This window comes from Mustela putorius, unplaced genomic scaffold (assembly GCF_011764305.1).
Source record: "Mustela putorius furo isolate JIRA1106 unplaced genomic scaffold, ASM1176430v1.1 tig00003983_pilon_pilon_pilon, whole genome shotgun sequence".
Classification (NCBI taxonomy): domain Eukaryota; kingdom Metazoa; phylum Chordata; class Mammalia; order Carnivora; family Mustelidae; genus Mustela; species Mustela putorius.
Window position 1 is genome coordinate 18577618 of NW_025422123.1, and position 26886 is coordinate 18604503.

General features: G+C 40.8%; 1 protein-coding gene across 2 annotated transcripts in view; it reads left to right on the forward strand.

Moving 5' to 3' along the window:
• The first annotated feature begins 8845 nt into the window (after positions 1-8845).
• EFHC1 (EF-hand domain containing 1) overlaps positions 8846-26886 on the forward strand; it is a 58788-nt gene continuing 40747 nt past the window's right edge. The window contains exons 1-4 of one of the 2 annotated variants that reach the window (XM_004771876.3): positions 8846-9001; positions 18059-18280; positions 21321-21608; positions 25623-25772. In XM_004771876.3, coding sequence (XP_004771933.1) covers positions 8939-9001; positions 18059-18280; positions 21321-21608; positions 25623-25772 — 723 coding nt within the window. In that variant the 5' untranslated portion in view covers positions 8846-8938. The remainder of the gene's footprint in view (positions 9002-18058; positions 18281-21320; positions 21609-25622; positions 25773-26886) is intronic. The other variant, XM_045071245.1, reaches the window with a different exon arrangement.

The following is a 26886-nucleotide window of genomic DNA, read 5'->3' on the forward strand; positions in this document are numbered from 1 at the left end:
CTAACGTCAGTACTCAGATGTTGAAAGTTTCATTCCTCACCTCTGCTAAGAGCACTTCACTAAATAACAACACTCTGAGTCCTCTATTGGAAGCTTGAAATAGTAGGAGCTCAGGTTGTGGAATGAAGGTAGCTCATTCCTGACTCCTATCCACAAATGGTACTTTAATACTTAACAGGTTCTTCAGATGGTACACTGTAGTTTCAAGTGGACCCTCCAGATGGCGCTCATGTCTTACTCAGCGTGGCTATTGTATCCAAGTCTTCGGGTGGTTGATTGTATTGGTCCTAGTGTTTTGCTTGATTGCTTGGCGAAGAAAAAATGGAACTATTTTCTGTTTATATAAATCTACTTATACGAATGACCATTAAACAGATTTTGTATATATGGATTGTTGTACTGTCGGCAACTATCTTGTTTTTTTGACAAGGCCCCCTTGTCAAAGAAGGTCTTTGTAAACAGGGTCTTTTCATAGTTCAAAAGAAAAACAAACAGCTTGCTTTCTTAAGTCGGTTGGCTAAAGATCTCTACCTTAAGGAAAGGTTTTATCTAGACAAACATTAACAGAAGGAGGAGGTCAGGACATTTTATATCCACCTAGAAGTAGGGAAGTACAAAATCCTTAAAAATCTCCATACCCGAGCCCCCCAAATACACACACACACCCTAAATATTTCCCCACTTGTGGAAAGATCATATTGCCACCTCCCCCCAAAGGTTATGGAGTTGATTTCTCTGAGAATATCCATCTAATTGAATAAGTACTTCTAGTTTCATGGAAAATAGTGTTAAATGTTTTCAAATTTTTGAATCAATGGACTACATTTTTAAAATACAAAAATTATGAATTATAATTGTACTGTAACAGCTACTATAATGAATGTGTTATATAATGTGGCACGTATACCAACTGTTATATTTAGTAACTGTGGAAAAAAAGTCATTCTCCAGACTACTCCAGCTTCAAGCCATAGTACTATCACAACAGGGAGAAAACAGCATTTGTCTGGCTTGAGGTACCACTGAGGGAATTATGGATATCTCTCTTGCGCTAACCCTTTTCCATGACCCATGGGGGCCTTAGGCAGTTTGCAAATGCTTCTGTTGTCACTGTTAATAGTTTAACTGCTCTTCAGTTACTGGTTCATCAAGTATTATGATCACCTCTTGGTGCCAGTACCCGTGTTTACTCTGGAGATACCACAGTGAGGAAAAGAATGCTGGGACCCTGAGAGTTTTCAGACTGCTAACCGAGACCCAGCATCTTCCCACATTGGGCCATCACAGGATCTCCCACTAGGTCTCAGTACTAGTCTGAGGGCCAGATGGCCAGCCAAACCCAGGGGAGTCTGGGACTTGCTCTGTACCAGAACATTTTTTTAAAGGATTGAGGTCTCTCCCTTTGCCCCCCCAGAGACTAAAAATATCTTCCACCAGCAACCCTGTGTCACCCGTGATCACCTCAACCCTTCTTGTTATTCCTGTTGCTTTTCTAGCCCTTAACACTGTCCTCTAGTGTTTAATCCAGTCTCAGACCCACTTGGCTCATCTGGGCACAGAGAAGCCTTGTATTTCCACAGCAGTAGTTAAAGTCCTAGGTAATTAAAGCCCCATCAGTCAGGGAATGTAAGGTTCCAACATGAATACAAGTTCTTGATTTAGTAAATCAGAAACAACATGTTACACTCTAGCTGCCTCCTTTAAAAAAAATAATAATCATCTTATCCCTTAAGGAACTTTTATTAAAATAATATGGAAGGAAAAACTTTGAGATAGAAGGAAGATTGATTTAAATATTAATTTTAAGAGCATATCTGTCTAAGGTAAAGGAAGATGTATGCATTGTGTTTTAGATTACAAGAGGCCTTGACCAACTCAAAGGCTACATACAGATTAACACCTCAGATCTTTTCATGCATTATGCTTTCGAAAACATTTCCACATCCATTCAAGCTTCCAAATAATCATGTGAAGTAAGGCCAAAAAGATCTCCATTAAACTAGGAAACACACTGAGAAAGTGGAATGATTGGTTCAAAGTCACATAACTCGTTATAATGTTTAAACTCAAATGCATTTTTCCTTCAGATAAATCCAAGGCTCCGCTAATCAGAAACGTCAACACCCAAATGTTTGCAGAGCCCATTACATGTATGAAGCACTTTTAACTATTGCGCGTACTTCAAACTAACCTCATTTCCGCTTTTGTTCTAAATACCTCACGAATAGTGAGGGTTGTATTGTTTCTTTGCAGGTTAAAGTGACTTACTTCACACTGAGTGCTTGGATGCCAAATAAAGCAATCTTTGCACCTCACAGTTTTCTCAGAGCCCAAAAGGTCATTGGTGACAGGCATCTGGTGGCCTAGAGTATAACATCAAATCTCACTCTCCAGTCACAGATTCTTGAAAATACCTTGATTCCTTGAGTAAGAAATTAATCTAGTATTAGTAATTTTCCCAAGGTTATGCAAACCCTCCCTCTTATTTTTCACTAGGGATTGTCAGCTTTTCAAACAATCTGTTCTCCCAGGGATTCTAACAAGTGGTATGACTTTGAATATGGGGTTTAAAAAAAATTCTTCTCTGCCTTCTGAAAGTTATCCAGACTTAGCAGCAAGTTCCCCCAAAGTCCTTATTTATCATTTTCAAGTAATAGGTGCTTATTAAAGAAAATGCAGAAAAATAGGGGAAATGTCCATGGGCCCATCACAAATAAATCTCTCCAGGCGAAAAATAAGGCTATGGTAAAATGTCATCAGTAATAGGTAAATGAGCAGTGTCACATAAAAGGTTCTTTAATCAACAACAAATTGGGAACTGGAAATTTTAAGCAACCTAATACTTTCATTCTCTAACATACAAAATCAACGGTTTCTGGCTCAATTTATGGGAATACCAAGAGAGGTGTATCACACTCCCTTCTGACATTATGCCCTGTCGATAATTTGGTGATGCCATATCTGAGATACTGGCTCCTGTGACAAAGCTGATGATACGTTATCTTGTGCTGAAAGAATTCTTTGAAATGCCTCTCTTGAATCAAGCCATCGTCTGAGAGTGCTGTGCTAGAAAGACCTTCACTGGAGCGGAGGCCTCACCTTTAGAACTGGTGAGTATGCTTATTCACTGACAGCTGCTCCACAAACACTGAGCACCACTCAGTGCCAAGCCCTGTTCTAGGCACCAGGAATACAGCAAGGGACAATCCTTGCCTTTGGGGATTTTACATTCAGGGGTCGGAGGCAGGAGTAAGACAGACAGTGAACCGAATAAGTAAGTTAAACAGAATGTTAGAAGGTGATGGTGCCAAGGAGCAATAGAAAGCAAGGAAGAATAGGTCAGAAGGTCGGGGTGGGTGTGCAGTTTTAAACAGGATCAGTGAAGATCCAGAAAGAGGTGAGGGAGTGGCTCTGTTTCTCTCCCAGTCAGAGGGAGGAAGGCAAGGGCCCTGAGGCCAGAGCACACTAAGAATAGCAGGTGGCCAGTGTGAACCGAGAGAGGGAGGGCAGTAGGAGATGCAAACAAAGTGTTAAGAGCCTTGTAAGCACTTTGGCTCTTACTGTGACTTCAGGACAGGGTATGATGGGAAAGAATTCTGTTTGAGAAAATTCAGGGTCGTTTGCCTGCATGGACACATTACCTTGCCCATAGAAAATAGAGTAAATCTTATTCCCTGTAGTCTACACAAAACCAGGTTATCATTAAGTGATTCCATCTGTGGAATCCCATAGAGACTCTGGTGCCTGCAGGATTCCTCCCAGACTCTTTTTAGCATTTTAGTAAGTGCTCAGAAGGCAGACTTCCACTTCCCAGATATGCTTTGATTGTTTTCCGGTTCTGTCAACACTGGTTTGTACCCTGGGTAATCCTCTGGGCAAAAATGCAATGCAACGGGAGCACCTGTTGACTCAGTCGTCAGGTGACTCAGTCGTTAAGCATCTGCCTCCAGCTCAGGTCATGATCCCTGGGTCCTAGGATTGAGCTCAGAATCAGGTTTCCTGCTTGGCTGGAGGCCTGCTTCTCTCTCTCCCCCTCCCTCTGCTTATGTTCCCTCTCTTGCTGTCTCTCTCTCTCTTTCTCTCTCTCTGTTAAATAAGATAAAATCTTAAGAAAACAAACAAACAAACAAAACAACAACAATAATGCAATGCAACACCCAGGGCAGAGTCTATAAACTAGGAATAATAATATTAAGTTTACATTAGCTAGTGCTCCCTCTTTGCCAAGTCCTTAGTCAAGCTGTTTTCTTGGGTTCTTTCATTTAACTCTTCAAACAACTCTATGAGATAATATTATTGTTGCCTCCATGTTACAAATGAGGACACTGATGGATTAGGTAAATTTGCCCCAAACTACTTGGCTAGTAAGTAATGCAATCTCACAGAAACTCAGGCCTTTGAATCCAGAATCTACATTTGTATAACCAAAACAAAGTGAACATAGGTCTTTTGGTCTAACTTCTCCACTGCCAATTGCGTGAACCAGAAGTGTAGCATTGGGAAGGAAAGGTAATGTGGATTTTTGTTTTGTGTGCCCTCATAAATGAAATAAACCTAAAGATGCAGTTCTTGTTTCGTTCCTAGACACTTGGGCCAAGCATACATACATCATTAGGCTGTTACTGCTGAAGCAGCATCGATAGTGAAATTTTTTAAATGTACTTTTGTGCTAGAATCCAATGTCACACGACAAACATCAGTCTCAGAAGCTGTCTGTGACCATCCAGAAGACCTTCGAGAACTCAAACCAGCTTTAAGAAACACTGACTCTCCTCAATTTTTTCCCTACAATTCTCTAGTGGATAATTCCTTGTCTTTGGGACCTGTTAAACATATCCTATTACTCATTAAAGTGAACTAGAACACTATTCTGGGCTAATGCAATTTCTTTTTCCTCAAAGAGGACTATGGAAACATGCAAAGCATCTCCACTCAGTGTTTCTCCCCTGTTCCCCCCCCCCCACAAGAACAAATCATTTTGGAATCTCACTAATATTACTATGGGAAAAATACCTTAGCACAAAGTCTGCATTCAGTGAGTACTAGTGGCGATCTCTGATTCTGTGAGGTAATGTTTGCTAGGCTTATTCAGAGAGGAAGGAATTCCACCTGAATCAGCTAAAGTCATAGAATGGGTTTGACTTATGGAAGAAAAAAGCAGCAGAAACACAAATTTTTCAAAACCCCTGGCAGGAACCCACTGCAAGGCCAAAACAGTCTAAACCCAAATTGCATGAGTTTGTGTTCAATGAAGATTACCTGTGGCTCCTAAATCTGCTCCTGTAACTACTTGGAAATCCCTGATGATATTTCTCTCTCCTTCTAGCATACTTTGCAAAGATTGAGGTAGCTTGACTGGGCACTCTTCTTAGACAAGAGATTCCAGGAACTAAGGAGTGAGTGGTGGAAATGAATGCTGGATCACACTCTGAGGGACACTCCCCTGCAAGGTCTTACCACTATGGTCAGTAACTAGCCATTCCCCCTGCACTTTCAAACTTACAGGTGTATAGTTTTCCAAAAACCATGCTGTACCATTTTTATCCAGCAGAGGGAAGTAGAGCACCTCAAAAATCATTGAGGTGCTCTATGCACGCGCGCGCGCACTCCTGTTTGATGTAGTCCCGTGACTTTAGGTACGCAAGAATAATATCACAGGATTGCAAATTCTGGATAAAGCCAGTGCTCTGGGCAAAATGCTGAAAAAGGAGATGCTTAATTTATGCAACTGCTTCATTTTAACCTCTGCTAGTCTGATACCCATCAGTTCCTGGGAGTGGTCATCCAACATGAGGCCCTCTTTCAGCTTTGGTCAGCTGGCAGACTGATCTTTCCATATTTTCCTTTCCCCAAGTTTTGAAACACCTGCTGAAGTCATGCAATATCTCTGTGGTCTTCTTAGTCCACGCTTTATGCACAGCCTTCAGACCATGGCACTTTTTTTTTTTTTTTAAGATTTTATTTGACAGAGAGAGAGGTGGGGGATGGAACATAAGCAGGGGGAGTGGAAGAGGGAGAAGTAGACAGCTGGATGAGGCCCTTGATCCCAGGACCCTGGGATCATGACCTGAGCAAAAGGCAAATGCCTAACGACTGAGCCACCCAGGTGCCCCATGGACCATGGCACTTTTTACTTTAGCTGCCAGGTATGGTCAGGTTCCTACTCTCTCCTGTATATTGCACAAAGTAGAAAATGATGAGTGCAAATTGAAGTGTGATCCATGCTGAGTAGTCATATTTGGGCGAAAGGGGATATAAACTCTTTTTAAAAAATATTTTATTTATTTATTTGAGTGAGGGAGAGATATAGAGAGAGTGAGCAAGAGGGAGAGCACAAGCCAGGGGCAAGGGGAGAGGCAGAGGGAGAAGCAGACTTCCCACTGAGCAGAGAACCTGACATGGGGCTGGATCCAGGATGCCGGGATCATGACTTGAGCTGAAGGCAGACGCTTAACCAACGGAGCCACCCAGGCACCCCGGGATATAAACTCTTTAATCAGGGTTCAAGAAATTTTCTGAAGCCCTACCTTTATTTTTTAATTTTTCCCCCACTTCTTTACAGACTTGTCCCTGTAATTTTTAGCATTTACCAACACTGCCCAGCTTCCTCTCCTCGGAGGTGATGGCATTTTTAGGAGAATATAGACCAAGAAAAGTTTTCCTCACCACACATTTCCAGGGTCTGAAAATAGTTAAAACACACTTGGTTAACCATTTAACTAGTGTGTTCTTCTGGAACAGAAAGACATTTGAGCAGAGGCCACTCCTCAAATAGAAACAGATGTCGCAATGGACAATAAGCTTAGACATGACTTGCCTCTCCAGCCCCCATGGACTCTTTCCCTGCCCAATCTAGGGAATATAGACCCAAGTGCAACCACGCAGTTAGTCCGGAAGGGCTCTTTCAAGCGTACCCTAATACCATGGGGTATTTTTTTAAGATAGAGGGGAGGACATGATCATATAACTGGTAAGAGTTAAAGGTTATCATCAAGCGTAAGCAAGAATTATACCTAGCAGCGTTTCTGGGTACTCAGCATCAGTGAGGTGTAGAGAAGTGAGAGAGGCATCCTCAACCTCTTTGAAAGTTGAACTTGCCATTTTGAGATATTCTTCCAGTAACTGACTTGAATCCTAGGTAAGTTGCTATAATATAATGCAATGGACAGATACTTTACAAAGTTTTCGATAAATTCAGCAATGGTAATTGATTTTTTAAAAAGCATTAAATGCCCACATTAAGAAAATTTAAAAAAAATTAAAGGTAAGAAAAGGCGAGGGGACAAGAACAGGAAAACAGAAGTAGGGAGGAGAGAGGCTGGGTTAGCCAAAAAGAAACTGGGCAGGATGTGGAGGCAGCCACCAATAACTGCATCAGGTGCCATCAATGGATTCATATCCTGGGTCCCCTGAGCTTCATGCCCATTAGTGAAACCCAACAGGGGGATTTGTCTGACAAGCAGCAATAAAACTAAAGCTGCTGTCTGCATTAGCACTAAACTACCCATGACGTGGAGTTAACAGTGTCTGCGGCAGGCTTGCTACTCTATCACGTTCCTAAACTGGCTCCTCATCAGAAACAGCTGTTAAAAAAATCAGATTCCTGGGGTCTATTTCAGACCTAATGAATCCCATGTCCTGGCACCAGGGTTTTGTTCGTTTTTTGTTTTTATTTTTAAACTCCCCGGGGCTAACGGATAGGTTTTTTCCCCCGCTTTTCTGAAAATGCTTCAGGAACAGGATCATACTTCTTTTAAGAAATCATCATTTAAACAAGTTTTATAAAAATCCCCAAAGGTGAGAATGCCTACGATCCTGACGGTATTTCAACCCACTTACTCGCTTCTTCATTACTTAAGTTATCTCTTCGAAGGGGATGCATTTCCCCCTGTGGGTCGGATTTTTGCACTGCAGCGGCCGATCCGTATAGAGATGGGGAGAATTGAGGTAAGCACCCTATAGCTCTCCAGTCAATGAATATTGAGTGTCCTGGGGTGAATAGGCGAGGCCCAGCCTTCAAGAATTGGGAGGCTGGGCGCCTGGGTGGCTCAGTGGGTTAAGCCGCTGCCTTCGGCTCAGGTCATGATCCCAGGGTCCTGGGATCCAGTCCCGCATCGGGCTCTCTGCTCAGCAGGGAGTCGGCTTCCTCCTCTCTCTCTCTCTCTGCCTGCCTCTCTGCCTACTTGTGATCTCTCTCTGTCAAATAAATAAATAAATAATCTAAAAAAAAAAAAAAAAAAAGAATTGGGAGGCTGCAGAGCGGCTGTTGTTGACCGTAGGATAGAGAGAGGTGAAGATGGAAAATGATAATGCGGTAGTGGGAGGATCGGGGACGAGACGGTTGCATTAGTTCACTGAACATCCTTGAGCAAGAGATACAACCATGAATAATCCGCAGCCCCTGGCCCCCGGCCCCCAACAAGCCCCGGCACCGGGTGCCACTTTAAACCGGAACCAGCCATTTACACTCGGGTGCGAACCGGGACAAGAGCCCTTTGCCCAGGGCTCGGAGAAGAGGGGCCCGAGCTCACAGTGCGGGCGGGGAGCGGTGAGGACTGGGTGGACGTAAGGAAGCAGCTTCCCCGCCACTGTAACTCATCTAAGGGCCGGCTCCCACCCTCGGACCTCCGGCCCACGACCGCAGCCTCTTCGCAGTCACCTCCTCCCACCCCGCCCAACAGCTCCAACCTCCCCGCGCCTGTGGCTGCTGCTGCCTCTTCGCCTGGACGCCCGGCCCGCGGGCGGCGCACGCGCAGACGCTTCGCGCCCGCGCCTCAGGCCCCGCCCCCACGCGCGCCTCAGGTCCCGCCCCCACGCGGGCCTCGCCGGATGTTTGGCATCACCATGGAGCTTCGCGGGGCCGGCGGACGCGGCTCGTCGCCCGGGCAACCGGGAAGGCCAACGCTCGACCCAGGCGGCTGCGGCCAAAGCGGCCGCGATGGTGTCCAACCCTGTGCATGGCCTGCCCTTTCTCCCGGGCACGTCCTTCAAGGACTCCACGGTGAGGACTCCACCCCTGGCAGCCTCGCAGGGCTCGCCCCTTGGTGCACCTGCCTTTTCCTCCACCCGGAATTGCTCTCTCCCTTCAGACCCGTCCTCTGCCCTCAACTTGTCTCTGTCCGCCACCACAGTTCCGTCGTCCTCCCCCTCCAGCCTCATCCTCTCTCTCCCATCCTTGGCTCTCCGCTCCTTCCTCTCTAGCTTTTTGACTCCATCCAGGCATTTATTGGCCGCCGTCGTTCTCGTCGTCCTCGCCCCGTTCTTGCCCTGCTCTTTCAGCTCCTGCCTCTTCCTCTAGATCTCTGTTTTACCCCCCCCCCCTTCCTCCCAAGCTCTGGCTAGGTTCCCCCCCAGCTCGTTCTCCCACACCGTACCCCTCTCTGCCCAGCTCCCTTCTTAGCCGCCCTCAGCCCCCCAGCCTAGCCCCCTTCACCCACTCAGCCTCCCTACATCTTGGTCCTCCTTCCCACAGCCCCATCCTGCCCATCTCCCAGGCACATCATTCCCGCTCGCCTCCTTCGCCTTCCGTATCCTGGACCCACTAAGCTAACCCCTCCCAGCTCCGTTTCCTGTCTCATACGTATCATTTCCACTCATTCTCTCCTTTCCACCGGGTGCTTGTAGCGGGTCCGCGTTTGTGCTCCTACCTAGCCCCACCCCCTTCCCATTTAGCACTTTCGACTTTTCTACAACTTAGTCCCACCTTCTCCCCGTCCTGTTTTATCTTCGTTCTCAATTGCTGTTTCTCCAAAAGTTAGACTTTCAACACTTGCCTATCTTCCTCCCAAACCATCTCTCCCTGCTTTACAGGAGATCATTCCATTCCAATCCTTTCATTCACAATTGATTAGCTGTTTTTTTTTTTCTTCCTTCCTGTACTCCTATTCTTTTCTAACATTTTAATGAAATATTCCTGATTTGATTATTTTGCTCCTTCCCTGCTTTAACTGTTTTGTGTTCTGTAGACAAAATTGAAGAGGAAAAGAAAAACTTTTTTCTCCCTTCTGACATGGCTTAGCCCTTGACAAAATTATTCGTATTTGTTTTGATTTTAACCTGGTTACAGAAATATGTTTGAAGACCAATGTTGAGATTCAGTAAACTATCATAGATAAGACAATAATAATTTGTATTTGTATAGTTTAATAACTTAAGCTAAAAGCTCCATTCCAGGGGTATGAAGGTAAGATAAAATATGTAGTCCATTTATTTTCTTTGGGAGAATGAATTGAAGTTGAAATTTTGGTGAAAGAGTCTGGATTCTGAGCTGCTTCTTCATAATTATCTCTGCATTAAGACACAGCATCATAGAGCTTTTCCTTCAGTGGACTTTTCCGTTCTATGTAAGTTAGAAAATGTAGGCACATTCCTGCCCTATGCAGGAGCAGCCTCAGCATTGGTGTTGGTGAGTGTGCATTACGAACAGGAGGGGTGAGTCGATTTGGGGGATTACACAGATGCAGACTGGAGGTCCCAGGCTCTGAGAATGTACATTGCTGTGCTTCATATAACATGAACTGTGCCTTGGACTTACTTTCTATTTTAAATAGACTGTCCATGTGTCAACCTTTTGTCTTATTTGAAATTTGGAAAACATGGTCACTATCTTTATTTAGCACTGAAGAACTAGATGTGTATAACTCTCAAAGCATTCAGAGAATGAACCATAATGACTAAGAGGGATGGGGAGGCTACCCAGTCTCTGGTATTTTGTTAGACTAGCCTGAACAGACTAAAACAGTTTGTAAATATTTTCTCCCTTTCCCTAGGTCGCCTTGTCATTTTGTTGATTATTTCCTTTGCTGTACAGAAGCTTTTTTAATTTTATGTAGCTCCACTTGTTTATATTTGCTTCTGCTGACTGTGCTTTTGGTATTATATCTAGAAGTCTGTGTCAAAACCAATGTCAGGGAGCTTTTCCCCTTTTCTCCTTCAAGGAGTTTTACAGTTCCAGGTCTTACTTTTAAGTCTTCAATCACTTTGAGTTAATTTTTGTGAGTTCTATAAAATAGGGATCTGATTTCATTCTTTTGTGGGGATACCCAGTTTTCCCAGCCACTTACTGAAGAGGCTGTCCTGTCCCCAGTGTGTGTTCTTGGTACTCTTGTCAAAGATAGTTGACCATATATGCATGAGCTTATTTCTGGGCTCTATTCTGTTCCATTGGCTTATGTGTCTCTTTTTAAAAAAATTTTTAAATTAAAAATTAAAAATTTTTTTATTTTTTATAAACATGTAATGTATTATTAGCCCCAGGGGTACAGGTCTGTGAATTGCCAGGTTTATACACTTCACAGCATTCACCATATATGTGTCTCTTTTTATGCCAGTACCAGGTAGTTTTGATTATTGTAGCTTTGTAATGATAGCTTGAAATTAGAAAGTGTGATGCCTCCAGCTTTGTTCTTCTTTCTCAAGGCCGCTTTGGCTATTTGGGTTTTTTTTTTTTTGTGGTTCCATGCAAATTTTAGGATTGTTTTTTCTATTTCTGTGAAACATGCCATTGAAGTATTTTATTGTTTTTGTGCTATTGTAAATGGAATTGTTTTCTTAATTTCAATTTCAGATAGTTTATTGTTAGTGTATAGGAACACAATTTTTCTCTGTATATTGATTTTGTATCCTGCAACTTTACTGAATTCATTGATTAGTTCTAACAGTTTTCTGGTGGAGTCTTTAGGGGTTTTGAATGTAAGATCATGTCATCTGAATGCAAAGAGGGTTTTACTTCTTCCTTTCCTAACTGGATGCCTCTTACTTCTGTCTGTTGCCTGATTGCTCTGGCCAAGACTTCTAGTTCTATGGTGAATAGGAATGGTAAGAGTGGACATCCTTGTCTTGTTCCTGATCTTAGAGGAAAAGTTTTCAACCCTTCACATCAAGTTTGATATTAGCTATGGACTTGTCACATGTGGCGTTTACTATGTTAAGGTATGTTCCTTCTATACTCCGTTTGTCAGATTTTTATTATGAATGGATGTTTTGTCAAACACTTTTTCTTCACCTATTGAGATGATCTTTTGATTTTTATCTTTCATTCTCTTAATGTGTTGTATAACAAGTACTGATGTGTATATGTTGAATCATCTTTGCATCTCAGGAATACTACTTCATCATGATATATGATCCTTTTAATGAGATGTTGAATGTGGTTTGCTAATATTTTTTTTTGCATCTATATTTATCAAGGATATTGATCTGTAACTTTCTTTTCATATAGTATCCTTATCTGGTGTTGATATCAGGGAGATCTTTCTCATTCCTTAATGCATGCATTTATCACTATAAAATCCTCTATTGGGACACCTGGGTGTCTTGGTAGGTTGGGTATCTGACTTTTGGTTTTGGCTTGGGTCATAATCTTTGGGTCGTGGGATTGAGCCCTGTGTTGGGTGCTGCCCTGGGCAGGGAGCCTTCTTGGGATTCTCTCTCTCCCTCAGTGCCCCACCTCCCACCTCCACAGCTCACTCACTCTCTCTCTTGCTGTCTAAAAAAAAACAAAATACACACCCACACACCCACACACACCCTATTAAACTGCTTTTGCAGGTTCCCAAAGGTTTACATATATTATGCTTCTATTTTCATTTGTTTCAAGATACTTTTTGATTTCCGTTTTGATTTCTTCTTTGACCCACTGGTTGTACAAGAGTGTGTTATTTGATTTCTACATATTTGTGAATTTTTCAGTTTTCTTCTTGTTACTGATTTCTAGTTTCATACCATTGTGGTGCAAAAGCATAGTAGGTATGATTTCAATCTGCTAAGACTTGTTTTGTCACCTTTCATATAACCTATCCTGGAGAATGTTTGTAGACTTTAGAAGAATGTGTATTTTAGGGGTTTTGGATAGATTTTTTTAATGTTTGTTTGGTCTAAAGTATGATTGAAATCCAACCTTTCCTTATTCATTTCCTATCTGATTTAGTCATCTGTTGAAATCCCTATTATTGTCTTGTTGGCTATTTCTCCCTTCAGATCTATTAGTATCTGCTTTGATGTGGGGTACATATATATTTATGATAATTATATCTTTTCCCCTCTGCTTGTTTTATTTTAATTCCTGAATAATTAACATAAAGTTTTGTATTATTTTCAGGTGGTTGTTATATCTTCTTGATAAATTGATCCCCTTACCGTTATATAATGACCATCCGTGTTTCTTGGTAGCATTTTTGGCTTAAAGTCTATTTTGTTTGCTCTAAGTATAGTTACCCATGTTCTCTTTTGGTTTCTACTTGCATGGATTATCTTTTTCCATCCCTTCACTTTCAGTTTATGAGTGTGCTTCAAGCCAAAATGAGTCTCTCATAGTATAGGGCAACATATAGTTGGATCTTGTGGGTTTTTTTTAAAAAAATCGTCCAGCTTTTTGCCTTTGGATAGAGAATTCAATTCATTTATGTTTAGAGTAACTATTGATAGGTAAGGACTTACTAATGCCATTTTTTAAAAAAGATTTTGTTTATTTGTCAGAGAGAGAGAGCACAAGCAGGGAGAGCAGCAGGCACAGCAAGAGGCAAGCAGAGGGAGAAGCAGGCACCCTGCTGAGCAGACAGCCTGACATGGTACTTGATCCCAGGACCCAGGGATCATGACGGAAGCCAAAGGCAGACGCCTAACCAACTGAGCCACATGGGCATCCCTACCACTTTAAGTTTTCTGGCTGTTTTGTAGTTCCCTGTTCCTTTCTTCCTATCTTGCTGTCTTCCTTTGTGAATTGATGATTAGTCATAGTAGTATCTTTGATTTCTTTCTCGTTTTTTGTGAAGCTGCTGTAGATTTTTGCTTTGTGGTTAGCATGAGACTCACATGAAACATATGTAACAATCTACACTGATAGCAGTTCAGCCTTGATCATATATAAACACCCTATCCTTATCATCATATCTCCTTTCACTTTATGTTTTTTGATGTCATCATTTACATCTTCTTATGTTTTGCATCCACTAACAGATTATTGGAGCTAGAGAGGTTTTCAATACTTTTCCTTTAATCTTTGTACTAGAATGAAGAAGTGAACACATCACTGTGTTACAGTATTAGGATATTCTGAATCTGACTATATGCTCACCTTTATCTATGTGTTGTGTATTTTCATGTTACTAATTAATGCCTTTTTTTTCAACTTGAAGAACTTCTTTCAGCATTCCTCATAAGGCAGGTTTAGTGGCAATGAATCCTCTCTTTGTTTATTAGGGAATGTCTTTATCTTGCCTTCCTTTCTGAAGCACATTTTCCCTGGGTAAAATATCCTGGGTTGGCAGTTTCTTTTAACACTTAGAATGGATGATCCCATTCTCTCCTGGCCTGCAAGATCTCTGGTGAGAAATCTGATCATTTATGGAAGTTCCTTTGTATGAGTTTCTTTCTTTACTGCTTTTGAAATTCTCTCTTTGTCTTTGATTTTAGACCACTTTATTATCATGTGTCTTGGAGAAGATGATTTAGATTGAAATTATGAGTACCAATAACTTCACAAACTTGAGTGTCCAGATCTCTACCCAGGCTTGAGAAGTTCTCAAACATTATTTCTTTAAATAAGCTTTCTGCCTCTTTCTGTCTTTTCCTTCTAGAAAAGGATATAGTGACACATATGTGATTTTTCTTGTCGGTATCCCATAAGTCCCATAGGCTTTCTTCATTCCTTTTCACTCTTTTTTTTTTTTTTCTCCTCTGAGTTGTTAACTTCAAGTTATTTGCCTTTAGCTTACAGATTCTTTCTTTTGCTTGTTCAAATCTTCTTTTGAAGTTATAGTTGAATTCTTCAGTTCAGTCATGGTGTTCTTCAGCTCCAGAATTTCCATTTGGCTCTTTTTAATGTTTTCTACGTCTTTGTAGAATTTCTCACTTTGTTCCTTTATTGTTTTCCTGATATCATTAAATTGCCCATCTCTGTTCTTTTGTAGGTCTCTGAGCATCTTTAGGAGAATTTTGAATTTTTTTCATTAGGCAATTCCTGGTTCTTCATTTCTTTGGGACGAGTTATTATAAGTGGTGAAATCATGTTTCCCTGGTTCTTCATGATCCCTGTATCTTGCGTAGGTGTCTTCACATAAAGAATCAGCTACCTCTTCCAGACTTTATGGACTGACTTTGGTATGGGATGACTTTCACCTATAGGTGGAGGCATGCTGAAGCTTGCTGTGTTCCTGGGCCTAGTGGTATAGGACTCCAAGGGCAGGGCTATATGGTACTGGGTTCATGTTTAGGGGGCATGATGTCTCTCTAGCCCAGGCCACTGGGGTCTATGGCACTGACAACTGTGTGGCCCTTGACAGGTGCTACAGGGTGTGCATAGTGGCTGCAAGGGCTGTTGGGGTCTTTGGGAACCTCCAGGTCCAGCAGCTAGGGAGCAGGGCAAGCAGCAGTGGTGACTGGAGTAGGTAGGGATACACATAATTGGCTGTAGGGTGCCAACTGGCCAATTGGTGCCTATGTAATGGCAGGGGCCATTTGCAGACATACACAGAGTGGTGGGAAGCAGAGAAGGCAAACGACAGGGCCAACTATGAGCCCACTGGCAGGAGGCCCTGGTTGGGCTGCACACTCTCCCTCCAACATGCACACTTCAGTGGAGGCCTGTGATGAGAGTTGGGCGATGAGCAGATGCACAGCTGGAGGGGCTAGTTCCAAGTGCATGAATGGGGGAGGGGTCAGCCAGAGGGTGTCTGTGCTGGCATCTTGCAGTCCAGCAGCTGCAGAGGCCTGAGCTGACTGCCGGTGTGGTTCCCAGGCTCTGGTGGGGATATGGGGAGGGGAGGAAAGGGAAGGGGCTCTGATGCCTGGAATCATGAATGCCTCTGGGATGAAAGCTGATGAAATCTGAGAGCGTACGAAGTGGCTGCAAATATCCTGGCCCTTGGCTTTGGGTCAGTGGTAAGATCTGCTGGGTTTATCTGCAGAGCAGGTGTCTACACACCATGGTCACTTCCACTGAGGGGCTGCTGCCAGTAGCCCTTACTTTTGTTTCCGGGTTCCTAGCTGGCCTTATACTTTTCAGCTTTGCTGGTCTAGATGGGAGGAAACTGACGTGGGATTTTTGTGGACTACCCCAAAAGATTGGAGAAGCTGATTGCTCTTCCATCCTGGCCAGGGGACCTCTTTCTGGCCAGGAAGTTCCCTCCTGACACTGAGCAATGCTGGCTTGGAGTATGAGGTGATGCGGGCAAAATGAAGTCTTCCTTCTCCTTGAGTAGTTATTCTCAGGTTTTTTGTTCCACTGTGTTCCTAAAACAACCTAACTGAACTCCAAATCTCTTCTAGAGCTGCTTTTGTCTATGGATAATCGTCTAATTGTTGATCTTTATGGAGGGGTAGGGAGGCTGGGGTGTTGTATGTTACCATTTTGGTCTCTCCTTTGCCTTCAAAAATATTTCCTTTACACTTCCTTCTTTTTTTATTTAATCTTTTGTTTTTTTTTTCCAATTGCCAAAAAAAGCTCATTATAAAAAAATCAACATAATTCAGAAATAATACAGAGAACATTATCCAAATCCAGTTTCTTTTTGTGTACATGTTTACATGCTTCTAATTATAGTATACATATAATTTTAAAAATTTTTAAAAAAAGATACAAATGTAGTGGTCCAAAGGGACACATGCACCCGAATGTTTATAGCAGCAATGTCCACAGTAGCCAAACTATGGAAAGAACCTAGATGTCCATCAACAGATGAATGGATCAAGAAGATGTGGTATATATACACAATGGAATACTATGCAGCCATCAAAAGAAATGAAATCTTGCCATTTGCAACAACATGGATGGAACTAGAGCATATCATGCTTAGCGAAATAAGTCAAGCAGAGAAAGACAACTATCATATGATCTCCCTGATATGAGGAAGTGGTGATGCAACATGGAGGCTTAAGTGGGTAGAAGAAGAATAAATGAAACAAGATGGGATTGGGAGGGAGACAAACCATAAGTGACTCTTGATCTCACAAAACAAACTGAGGTCGCTGGGGGGAGGGGGTTTGGGAGAAGGGGGTGGGATTATGGACATTGGGGAGGGTATGTGATTTGGTGAGTGCTGTGAAGTGTGTAAGCCTGGTGATTCACAGACCTGTACCCCAGGGGATAAAAATATATGTTTATAAAAAATAAAAAATTAAAAAAAAATTTTATTTATTTATTTGAGACAGAGAGAGAGCACAGGTGGGGAGGAGGATCAGAGGGAGAGGGGAAAGTAGACTCCCCACTGAGCAGGGAGACTGAGGTGGGGCCCATTCCCAGGACCATAAGATCATGACCTGAGCTGAAGGCAACTGCTTAACCGGCAAAGCCACCAGGCACCCTATAGTATACATATAATTTTATATGCTGCTCTTTTTGACTTATTAAATCACAAACATTTTTCACAGATTGCCATGTGGTCTTTAAAATCAATATTTTAATGGCTGCATCATAGTTCATAAAGTGAGTTTTCCATTATTAACTCATATGTGTGCCTTTTATATTGTTTCTAGTGTTTTACTATTATAATTAACATTATAATGGTCAGCTTTAGGCATATTGTTCTTTGCCATGATTTGGCTTATATTTTTAAAATAAAGGATCAAAGGTAGAATTATTAAGTTTAAGACTTTAAATATATAATACTTGCTTTCCAAAGAGTTATATGAATGTATCTGTGTTACTATAACAAGAAGGGCCTTTTATTTTGAGTAAAAATTCATTTCATAGAGTCACATCTTCTAAGTTCCATGGTTTCTGAACAGTAGATAAGATTAAAAACATAGAAAGAATTAAGTGAAAGATTAAGAGTATAGATAAGGCAATATTTTCGTTTCTAATGAAATGTGAGCTGGTAATTAAATTGGGCATTCTGGAACATGGCTTTAAGTTTTGTTTTAAGCTCAGGCTTCTGCTTTTCTCCTTGTTCCTGACCAGGTGGTTAGCCCAAAATATTAGAAGCCTCTGGTATAGGTAAGCTTTTGATACAAGGTTTGTGATGTTTATAAGGTTTAAGTTATGATGTTTCTGAAAGTTAACTCTTTTACCTAACACATATTCATAAAATATTATTAATGAAACACTTCTTTTGTTATTCAGAAAACAGCATTTCATAGAAGCCAGACGCTGGGCTACAGGAATGGCTATGCAGTTGTTCGACGTCCAACAGTTGGGATAGGCGGGGAGCGGCTCCAGGTCAACCAGCTGTCCCAGGCTGAGCTGGATGAGTTGGCCAGCAAGGCACCAATTTTAACTTATGGCCAACCTAAGCAGGCCCCACCTGCACAATTTATTCCTGCACATGTGGCTTTTGACAAAAAGGTATCATCTGGGATTTCAGGATACCCTTGAATTCATATTTCTGAGAGCCAACTGTTTGCAGAAAAGTCAACAGCAAACCACAGGTTTTCCAGAGGGCTCTGAGGAGAAAATTGTTCAAATGCCTCAACCTTTAGTCATAGACAGCTGAACTCAGGATTGAAAGAGGCTTTCTTTAGTCAGGAAGCTTATTACAGAAAATAATTCCCTGTAGACTTCTCTGAAATATTTTCCAAATACAGTTAAAGAAAAGTTGGATGAAGTCTGAATTCTTGAGTTCGTATTGCTCCACGTTTACCTGCTCTGTGCTGTCTACTTTTTGGAAGGTTTATTGGTACTGATGCACATTCTTAGCCTTTGTGAAATGCAAAATGTCATCATGGTAACAACTCCATCTTTTTTCAGATTTCGCCAGGCTGTTTCCCATAAGTTTTTATTTTTCAGGGAATGTTTCAGGTTTAGCATAATATAACCAGAGGGTATGGTAACATTTTCATTTCTGTCTCATTTACCCTTACGCTTTTGTAATGTGAGCTATTTTATTTCCATCGGTTGACATTTCCATATCATTCCTAATTTTCCTTGTCAGTGAGCCTCCTCTTTAAATTAAGGTGAGGTAGTCCTAACCCTGCCATACAACAGAATCCCTAGTGGGACTTTTAAGAAACTGAGATGTCACCCTAACCCTCATCGATCTTAATCTCCGGATGATTTTTATGTATAACTGAGACTGAAAATGAATGACCAGATTTTACAAGTTAAGTCTCCTAATTTACTCCTAGCCTGTTTTCTTTCTGTCTTTTTTGGGTCTTTTTTTCATTTTATTCTTTTTGTTAAATGTCTATACAGTGTTCATCTAGCTAGTCAACTTTAATTGAGTACCTATTGAAACTAGAGGCTGGAAGTTAGAAAATAACCTGGTGGTGGAATTATACTATTTACATTATATTATACTATTTACATTTTACACTTAGTGTAAAAAAATTTTTTTAAATGTCTCAGCCAGAATCCATATCATCCCCCTTGCCCCATCTCAGTGAACTCATCTGTTAGGAACACATTCACATATCCATTCAGAGGCTGAACCTGAACAGCATCAGGTATATGGCTGGGTATTTCTTTACCTTTTTCTTATTTCTCTGTGAGTCTACAGATAGTTTCAGCCCCACTTGTGCCCCTAACCCTGAGTTTGACCTCAAGCAAGTCAATCTACCACTCTGAGTCTCGTTTGTAAAATGAGGAAGGTTCAATTAGCTGATCATTTCTGGCTCTCGTGTTTTATATATTTATATATCTGTGGCTCAAGCACAGACCATTTCATGCATGAATTAGTGATCATGTCCCCATTTCAGTACTTTGCAGTCAATCTAAAATGTTACCTGAAACTGATCTTTTGTCTTTTGCTTTTACTGTATTAGCTTTCTCCTTTAAACATTCCATTCCATTCATGCATTTCACCTTTTTATTAAGAGTTTTAAGGTTTTATTCCATTATATGCATATTTCACCTATGCCGTTGCCCGATCTCTTTTGGTTTTTAATCTTATTTTTCCACAGTAGACACTAATCCTTTTTAGCAATAGCACTCATGTATAAAATAATGCATCTTCCCATTCATCAAGCCATATTTGTGTTTTCACTAAACAGTCTTCTTGTTCCAGTGGAACTTCTAGTTCCAGTGAAGATTTAGGTTCACACCCTTGTCTACCTACAACACCATTCTAGTATTTTTCTCTTCAGGGGAGGAAATTTGCAAAATAAAGTCAGGATAAAAGAAAGTTTTAAAATTAATCCGAAAGCTTGTCAACTCAAGCTTTTGATATTTTAAAATGTTTTTAAATATGCACTAGAATGTGCCATTTTTACTCCCCACTGATGCTCCCTAGAGGTCCTAGGGTTTGCTCTATCTGTCATGTATATTTCTGAGTGCAGTGAGGGTGTGTTTATGTGCCACCCAAAGAGTCTATGCTGCATTGATGATTTGAGTCACATTCATATGAATTCTCTAAGAATGAATATGTCATTAATATGCATTTACAGGGGACTCTCCTAAAGAAAATGGACTTGAGGCTTTGTTTTCATTTTGAAACCAAAGGTTATAGTTTTGTCCAAAGTTTTGAGTCTGCAGAAATTCTAAGATTTTTGACATAGAAGTGAAGTTAGTGAGGTTAAGGTCTTTAAGCCATCTCATCAAGGACCACATTACTACGTAGTCTGTATGTAGTTTGAAGTACCTAGAGCAGACTTCAGCAAACTTTTTCTGTGAAGGATCAAATAGTAAATATTTGAGGCTTTGTAGCTATCTTAGTCAACTTGAGCTGCCCTAATAAAATACCATATACTGGTGCCTTACATAATAAAAATTAATTTTCTCATTCTGATTAAATTTCTGGTGAGGGCTCTCTTTCTGGATTTAGATAGCTGCTTTCTTGCTATGTCCTCATGTGGCCTTTCCTCAGGGTGGGTCTGCTGAGAGATAGGTCTTCCCCTCCTTACAAAGCCACCAATTCATTTGGTTCAGGGCCCCACTGTTGGGACCTCACTTAAGCTTAATCACTCCCTAAAGACTTTGTCTCCAGGTACAGTCGTATTAAGGGTTAGAGCTTCCTCATACAAATTTTTGGGGGGAGGGAGACGAAATTCAGTCCATAGTAACAGCCCATGTGGTCTCTATCACAACTGCTCAAACCTACCCTTGTAATGGGAAAGCAGTCATTGGCAAATACCTGCTAATTATTTACATAATTATTTGTAGGTACTGAAATTCAAATTTTGTATCATTTTCATGTGTTTTGAGTTTTATTGTTTTGATTTTTTAAATAATTTAAATATGTAAATAAAACGTTCTTAGATTGGCAGTCATACAAAATCAGGTGGCAGGGATAGATGGGTCCCACGGGCCATGGTTTAACACCCTTCAGTTTAGAAAATAGGAGTGATGAGTATTTATTCTCCCAGAGTGGTTCTCTTTAGAGGAAGGCACTGGATGTTTTTTGGATGAGAGACTAATGCAATGCCATTTTCCCCTTCCTTGTGTGTTATAGGTGCTGAAATTTGCTGCCTATTTCCAAGAAGATGTTCCTATGTCAACTGAGGAACATTATAGGATTCGTCAAGTGAACATTTACTACTATCTGGAAGATGACAGCATGTCTGTCATGGAACCTGTTGTGGAAAACTCTGGGATCCTTCAAGGCAAGTTAATCAAACGCCAGCGGCTAACCAAGAATGACCAGGGAGACCATTACCATTGGAAAGACCTAAATCGAGGAATAAACATTACAATTTATGGCAAAACTTTCCGCATTGTTGACTGCGACCGATTCACACAGGTATAGTATACATTTCCGGAAATTGTGGTGTCTGAGGCATCATTCTAATTTACAGAAGGATATGTTTCATTTATAAGGGTAAGAGGAGGGGAGCCTGGGTGGCTCAGCCAGTTAAGCATCTACCTTGGGCTCAGGTCATGATCTTGGGGTCCTGGGATCCATCCCTGTGTGGGACTCCCTGCTTGGTGGGCAGTCTGCTTGTCCCTGTCCCTCCCACCCCTGCTTGTGCTCTCTCCCTCTCAAATAAACAAATAAAATCTTTAAAAAGGAGAAGAAAAATATAAGGGTAAGAGGAGGACTCTGGTAATCTGTCCTGTATGGATTATTATGTAGGTTAATGAGGTGTTTGTGTGTGCATTGCTGTGTGTCAACACAGTGTAGTGACATCACTTTTTTCACAATGATATGGCTACATATCCATTCAGATAAAATTAAACTTGCACCATAGCTGAATCATTTGATAAGAAACCAGTTCCCATGCCAGTTCACATGGAGAATAGGGGAGGTAACACCCTTGATGGGACAGAAATATGAAAGAGGAATTGGATGATTTATCTGAAGTTTGAGTTGCAAAAGTAATATTACCTTTATTAGCAGATATGAGCCTAACATTTTTTTGTGCAATTCATATTTTTCCTGTAAGTCATACTTGCTATATTTGGGAGAAACTTGCTATCTAAAGATTTCTGGAAATAAAACAATTTTTAAAGGAGAATGCTTGTTTATATCAAGAAGAATTCTTCATTTCCTCTATTTCATAAGTATAGATTTTTGACACATTGTTAAAAAGTTATGTGTACATATATAGACTCAGGAGAATCCTTTCTTTAGCACAAAATGTAGGTATTAGAAAGTCAGTTCTGAATTTTCTGAATTTGTCTTAGATTAAACAATTTCTAGAAGCAAAGATATGTTTCTGAATTATTTTATACCTTTAATCCCATGTTACCAAATGCCACATGTGATTAATCTTTACCACATACTGAGTTCCTGTGAATTCACTCATTTAATGCTTTACATTTAATAATTTACTTAGTAAATACTTACTGGGTGCCTGCTCTGTGCCAGGCATGGTTCTAGGTGCCAAATACATAGACTTGCCCTTATAAATGCTATTACATTCTGGCTGGAGGAGACAAAAATAAGCAGACAAGTATTTAACATGTCAGATGCTGCTTAGAGCTTCAGAAGAAACTAGAGCAGAGAAGAGGGAAGGGGAAGCAGAGGGAACTTCTGTGTGAAGAGGCTGGTCAGGAAGGCCTCACTGATAGGATGACAGATGAACAGGGCGCCTGGGTAGCTCAGTCATTAAGTGTCTGCCTTTGGCTCAGGTCATGATCCCTGGCTTCTGGATCGAGCCTGCCTTGGGCTCCCTGCTCAGCAGGAAACCTGCTTCTCCCTCTCCCACTCCCCCTGCCTATATTCCCTCTATTGCTGTGTCTCTCTCTGTCAAATAAATAAATAAAATCTTTAAGAAAAAAAAAAAAGATAGCAGATGAACAGAGACCTCAAGGAAGTAAAGGAAGGAGCCCTGGCATCCGTGCCATCCCAAAGCAACAGTGACAAACAGTGCAGAAGGTAGAGGTGCTCGACCATCTTTGGAAAAACAGATTTTTCTCTCTCATTTTTTAGGTTTTTGAGGCAGTTTCAGAATTGTATACTGAGGAATTATAAAATATTATTTAGGGATGCCTGGGTGGCTCAGTGGGTTAAAGCCTCTGCCTTCGGCTCAGGTCATGATCCAAGGGTCCTGGGATTGAGTCCTGCATGGGGCTCTCTGCTCCCTCCTCTCTCTCTCTCTGCCTGCCTCTCTGCCTACTTGTTATCTCTGTCTGTCAAATAAATAAATAAAATCTTTTAAAAAATATTATTTAAATTTCAGGTACTGGTATAATTTTTACAGTTGTCTCTTTATGAACAATTTGAATATCAGCAGTTCATTGCTGTGCAGTAATTCAACTCTCCTAAAGAGATACGCTTAACCGACTGAGTCACCCAGTCACCCCAACTCTCATTGTTGATGGCAGTTCTGTTCTAGGAAGTCACCACGAGCCCTTAATCATTAGCAACTATGGATCCATCACTCCTAGGAAAAATAAGGAGTTAGGTTTCTATAACTTTCTTTAATGCGTGTTTCTGTTTAAAGATGCCATGTTTAAAATATTCTGTTGATTCATGAACATTAACTTATGGTTGGCAGCACTGGAGCTCATGCCTGAAGGGAGCGTAGCTCACACATGGACTTTCTCCTGAAGGAATGTCACGGCGACCTCTGTGTGTGTGTGTTGCTAAAAAGTACATAACATAAACGTGACCCCTAGATCTAGACTTTATTACCAGTAGTATAGCAGGTGTGAATCCTACCCCATATATGCATGTGTGTGGGAAATACTGTTTTGTGTTTTAAAAACCTACTTGAGCTGCCATCCAACTGGGCTGCTGTTTCTATTCACCCTCAGCTTTGCCAAAAATTCCAAGCCCTAAGAACAACAAGACGGCACACCCAGGCCTGCTGCGGTCATACAGGCAGGGTCCATAGGCTGTCTGTGAGCAAGGGCACCTCCTGGATGCTTTGATGCTAGGTCAGATACCGAGACCCCGAATGCCTGAGACTTATGTGCCTGACCCGCTGCACGTGTGCTGTGAGCATCCCTAAGCACACGTGGGGAGTCTTGCTCTTCTGAGACCCATCAACTTGTGTCTGTTTTCCAGTCTCGGAGAATTTCCCCCTTTTTCTCTCCTTGCCTTCAAAGACATTCCCTTCTTTCCGGTCCTTTTGAGATACCTCAGAATAATCTCTTCAAAGAGTTTAGGCCTTTCCTAAGAGATAGGAAGAATAGTCAACTTCAGGAAGCTTCTGCATTCCTGCCCAAATCCCCAAGGTAAGGTTAACAGAGGGCCTGGTCTGTTGAAAGCAACAGAAAGAGTAAAAATCCCATTAAATACCTCAATCAATAATCCTGCTACACTAATACATCATTTCAAGGGAGAGGAGAATAGTGTTAGTCATTATCTCTGGCTCAGTAGTTTTAATAGACATTGAGATCACAGTGTTTTAATATTGAAAGATATTGGAGACTGTTCAGTGAAACTTTAAATACTAAGGTTACAAGCTAGTTAGCAGCAGAGCTAATATTAGAACCCAAATATTTTGGTTCTGGGTCCTGTATATTTTCGATTGAATTGTCCAAAAGCACATGACACAATTCCCAAAAGAAACCCATATTTCAGATTAATTTCTAATTCTAGAATGTAAACAGACCCCATGCCATTGTTCTTTTCTGATTACTAAAAAATATACAGCTTATTGTCCTGCTTTTATGAAGAAGAAATGCCAAGTTGTATTAAAAGATATAGTTCCTGAAAATATTGTATTTACTTATAATTAGCAAATCAAACAAGATCATGTTAAGTTCAGATGCTTTCCTTAACTTTATCTGGTGAGATTTGAGTACTTGGCTTGTCTCTCCTATTTTGCTACAGTATTTTCTGGTCTAAAATAACCAGTAATTCTTTTCCTTCTTAGAGGCGGGTGGAGATGGGGACTTAATCAGATAATTGGTTTTGGTGAGTTGGAAAGTTGGGAATTTGATTTCAGCTTAACTTAGCTTGCCCCCATATCTGATATGAATTACATATTGTTTGAAACTGTGGTTGGGTTTCAGATGTGTGTATGTAAGCAACCCCAGGACTTACTCTGTTCTTGGGCATCTAACTGAATTTCATTGATCTAAATTCATATTTGGAGCCAGATACCTTATTATTATGTCTTCCAGTTAACTTAGCATATTGCCTAGAAGCTTTATAATATTTATCAGTAATTACCAGTTGTTATCTGCATCATAGTGTTGGGTCAGTTGGAGGCTTAGTGCAGCTAAGATTTGCCTCACACTGAAGCTAATGATTAATTTGGACAATGGCATAGAAATGATTATTATGCTTCTCTTTATACCATCAGTTATTACTTATGGAAGCTTCAAGAAAGATGATCATTATTACTTTTGCATGATGTAGGTATTTTTAGAAAGTCAAGGAATTGAATTAAATCCTCCAGAGAAGATGGCTCTTGATCCTTACACTGAACTCCGGAAACAGCCTCTTCGTAAGTATGTCACCCCATCGGATTTTGACCAACTGAAGCAGTTTCTCACCTTTGATAAACAAGTAAGTAACTAAGCACGTCAGTGGCTTTGCTCATCTCCAAATGTTATGCATGTTTATTAGCCAACTGTTCTGGTAGATGTGTGTTTTAAAATGTTACATCGGTAATTAGCCATTTGGAGACAATGCTATCTTTCTGGTTTCATTTAGAGTTGGAGGAACAGGAATGTCCAAGTATTGTATTAGAGACCGAGACCCAAAGATGTTAGGGAGTTAAGTCCTAGGAGTTCCACCAAACTTTTCAGTCTTAAAGCAATTCCTGAGCTATGTCTGCTTCCCACTTCACATTTCCAACCGATTGCTTCTTTTCCCAAATAGGAGTTCATTTTATAACCTTCTTTGGGAAACCCTAACTGATTTATTGGGAAATTTCAAAGCTATTTCATCTAGGTAGGTTTCCAATGATAAAATAGTAATTTCACAGAAATCCCATCGCAGATGCTTTCTTGTTAAATTTTATATGAATGTCTGAGTACAGAGGAGTCTAGGTGTTTTCCAGCTTTGTTCCAACCATCCTATCCTCCCCACTGTGGGTTGGTGTGTGGGGGCAGATTTGCTCTTCTCCTTTCTGTACAAAAGATGGGGAGATTATTCTCAGTGCTGCTTTGCTGCGGGTGTTCTCTCAGAAATGTAATTCCTTTTACTTCAGAAGAATTTGCCTAGCACTAACATCTTTTAAGGACATTCTATATATCAATCATATATCTGTTATTCTTTTGTCTTTAAAGATTGTGTTGTTGATACTGTTACTAGAAGAGATATGTTGATGGATAAAAAGGACTGATTAATAAATGAAAATTCTTTCAATACTAATTACATATAAACTGTTTACATATACCTTTATTAATAAATATAAGCCCCTATATAAAACATGCTGCTCTTTTTTTTCTTGTTTGTTGTTGTTGTTGTTGTTTATTGAGGTATAATTGATGTAGATTATATTAGCTTCAGGATATAACATGGTGATTTGACAATTGGATACATTGCAAAGTTATCACCACAATAAGTCTAGTTACCATCTGTCATATTACAAAGTTAATATAATATTATTGACTATATTCCCCATTCTGTACATTACGTTCCCATGACTTATTTATTTTATAACTGGAAGTTTGTA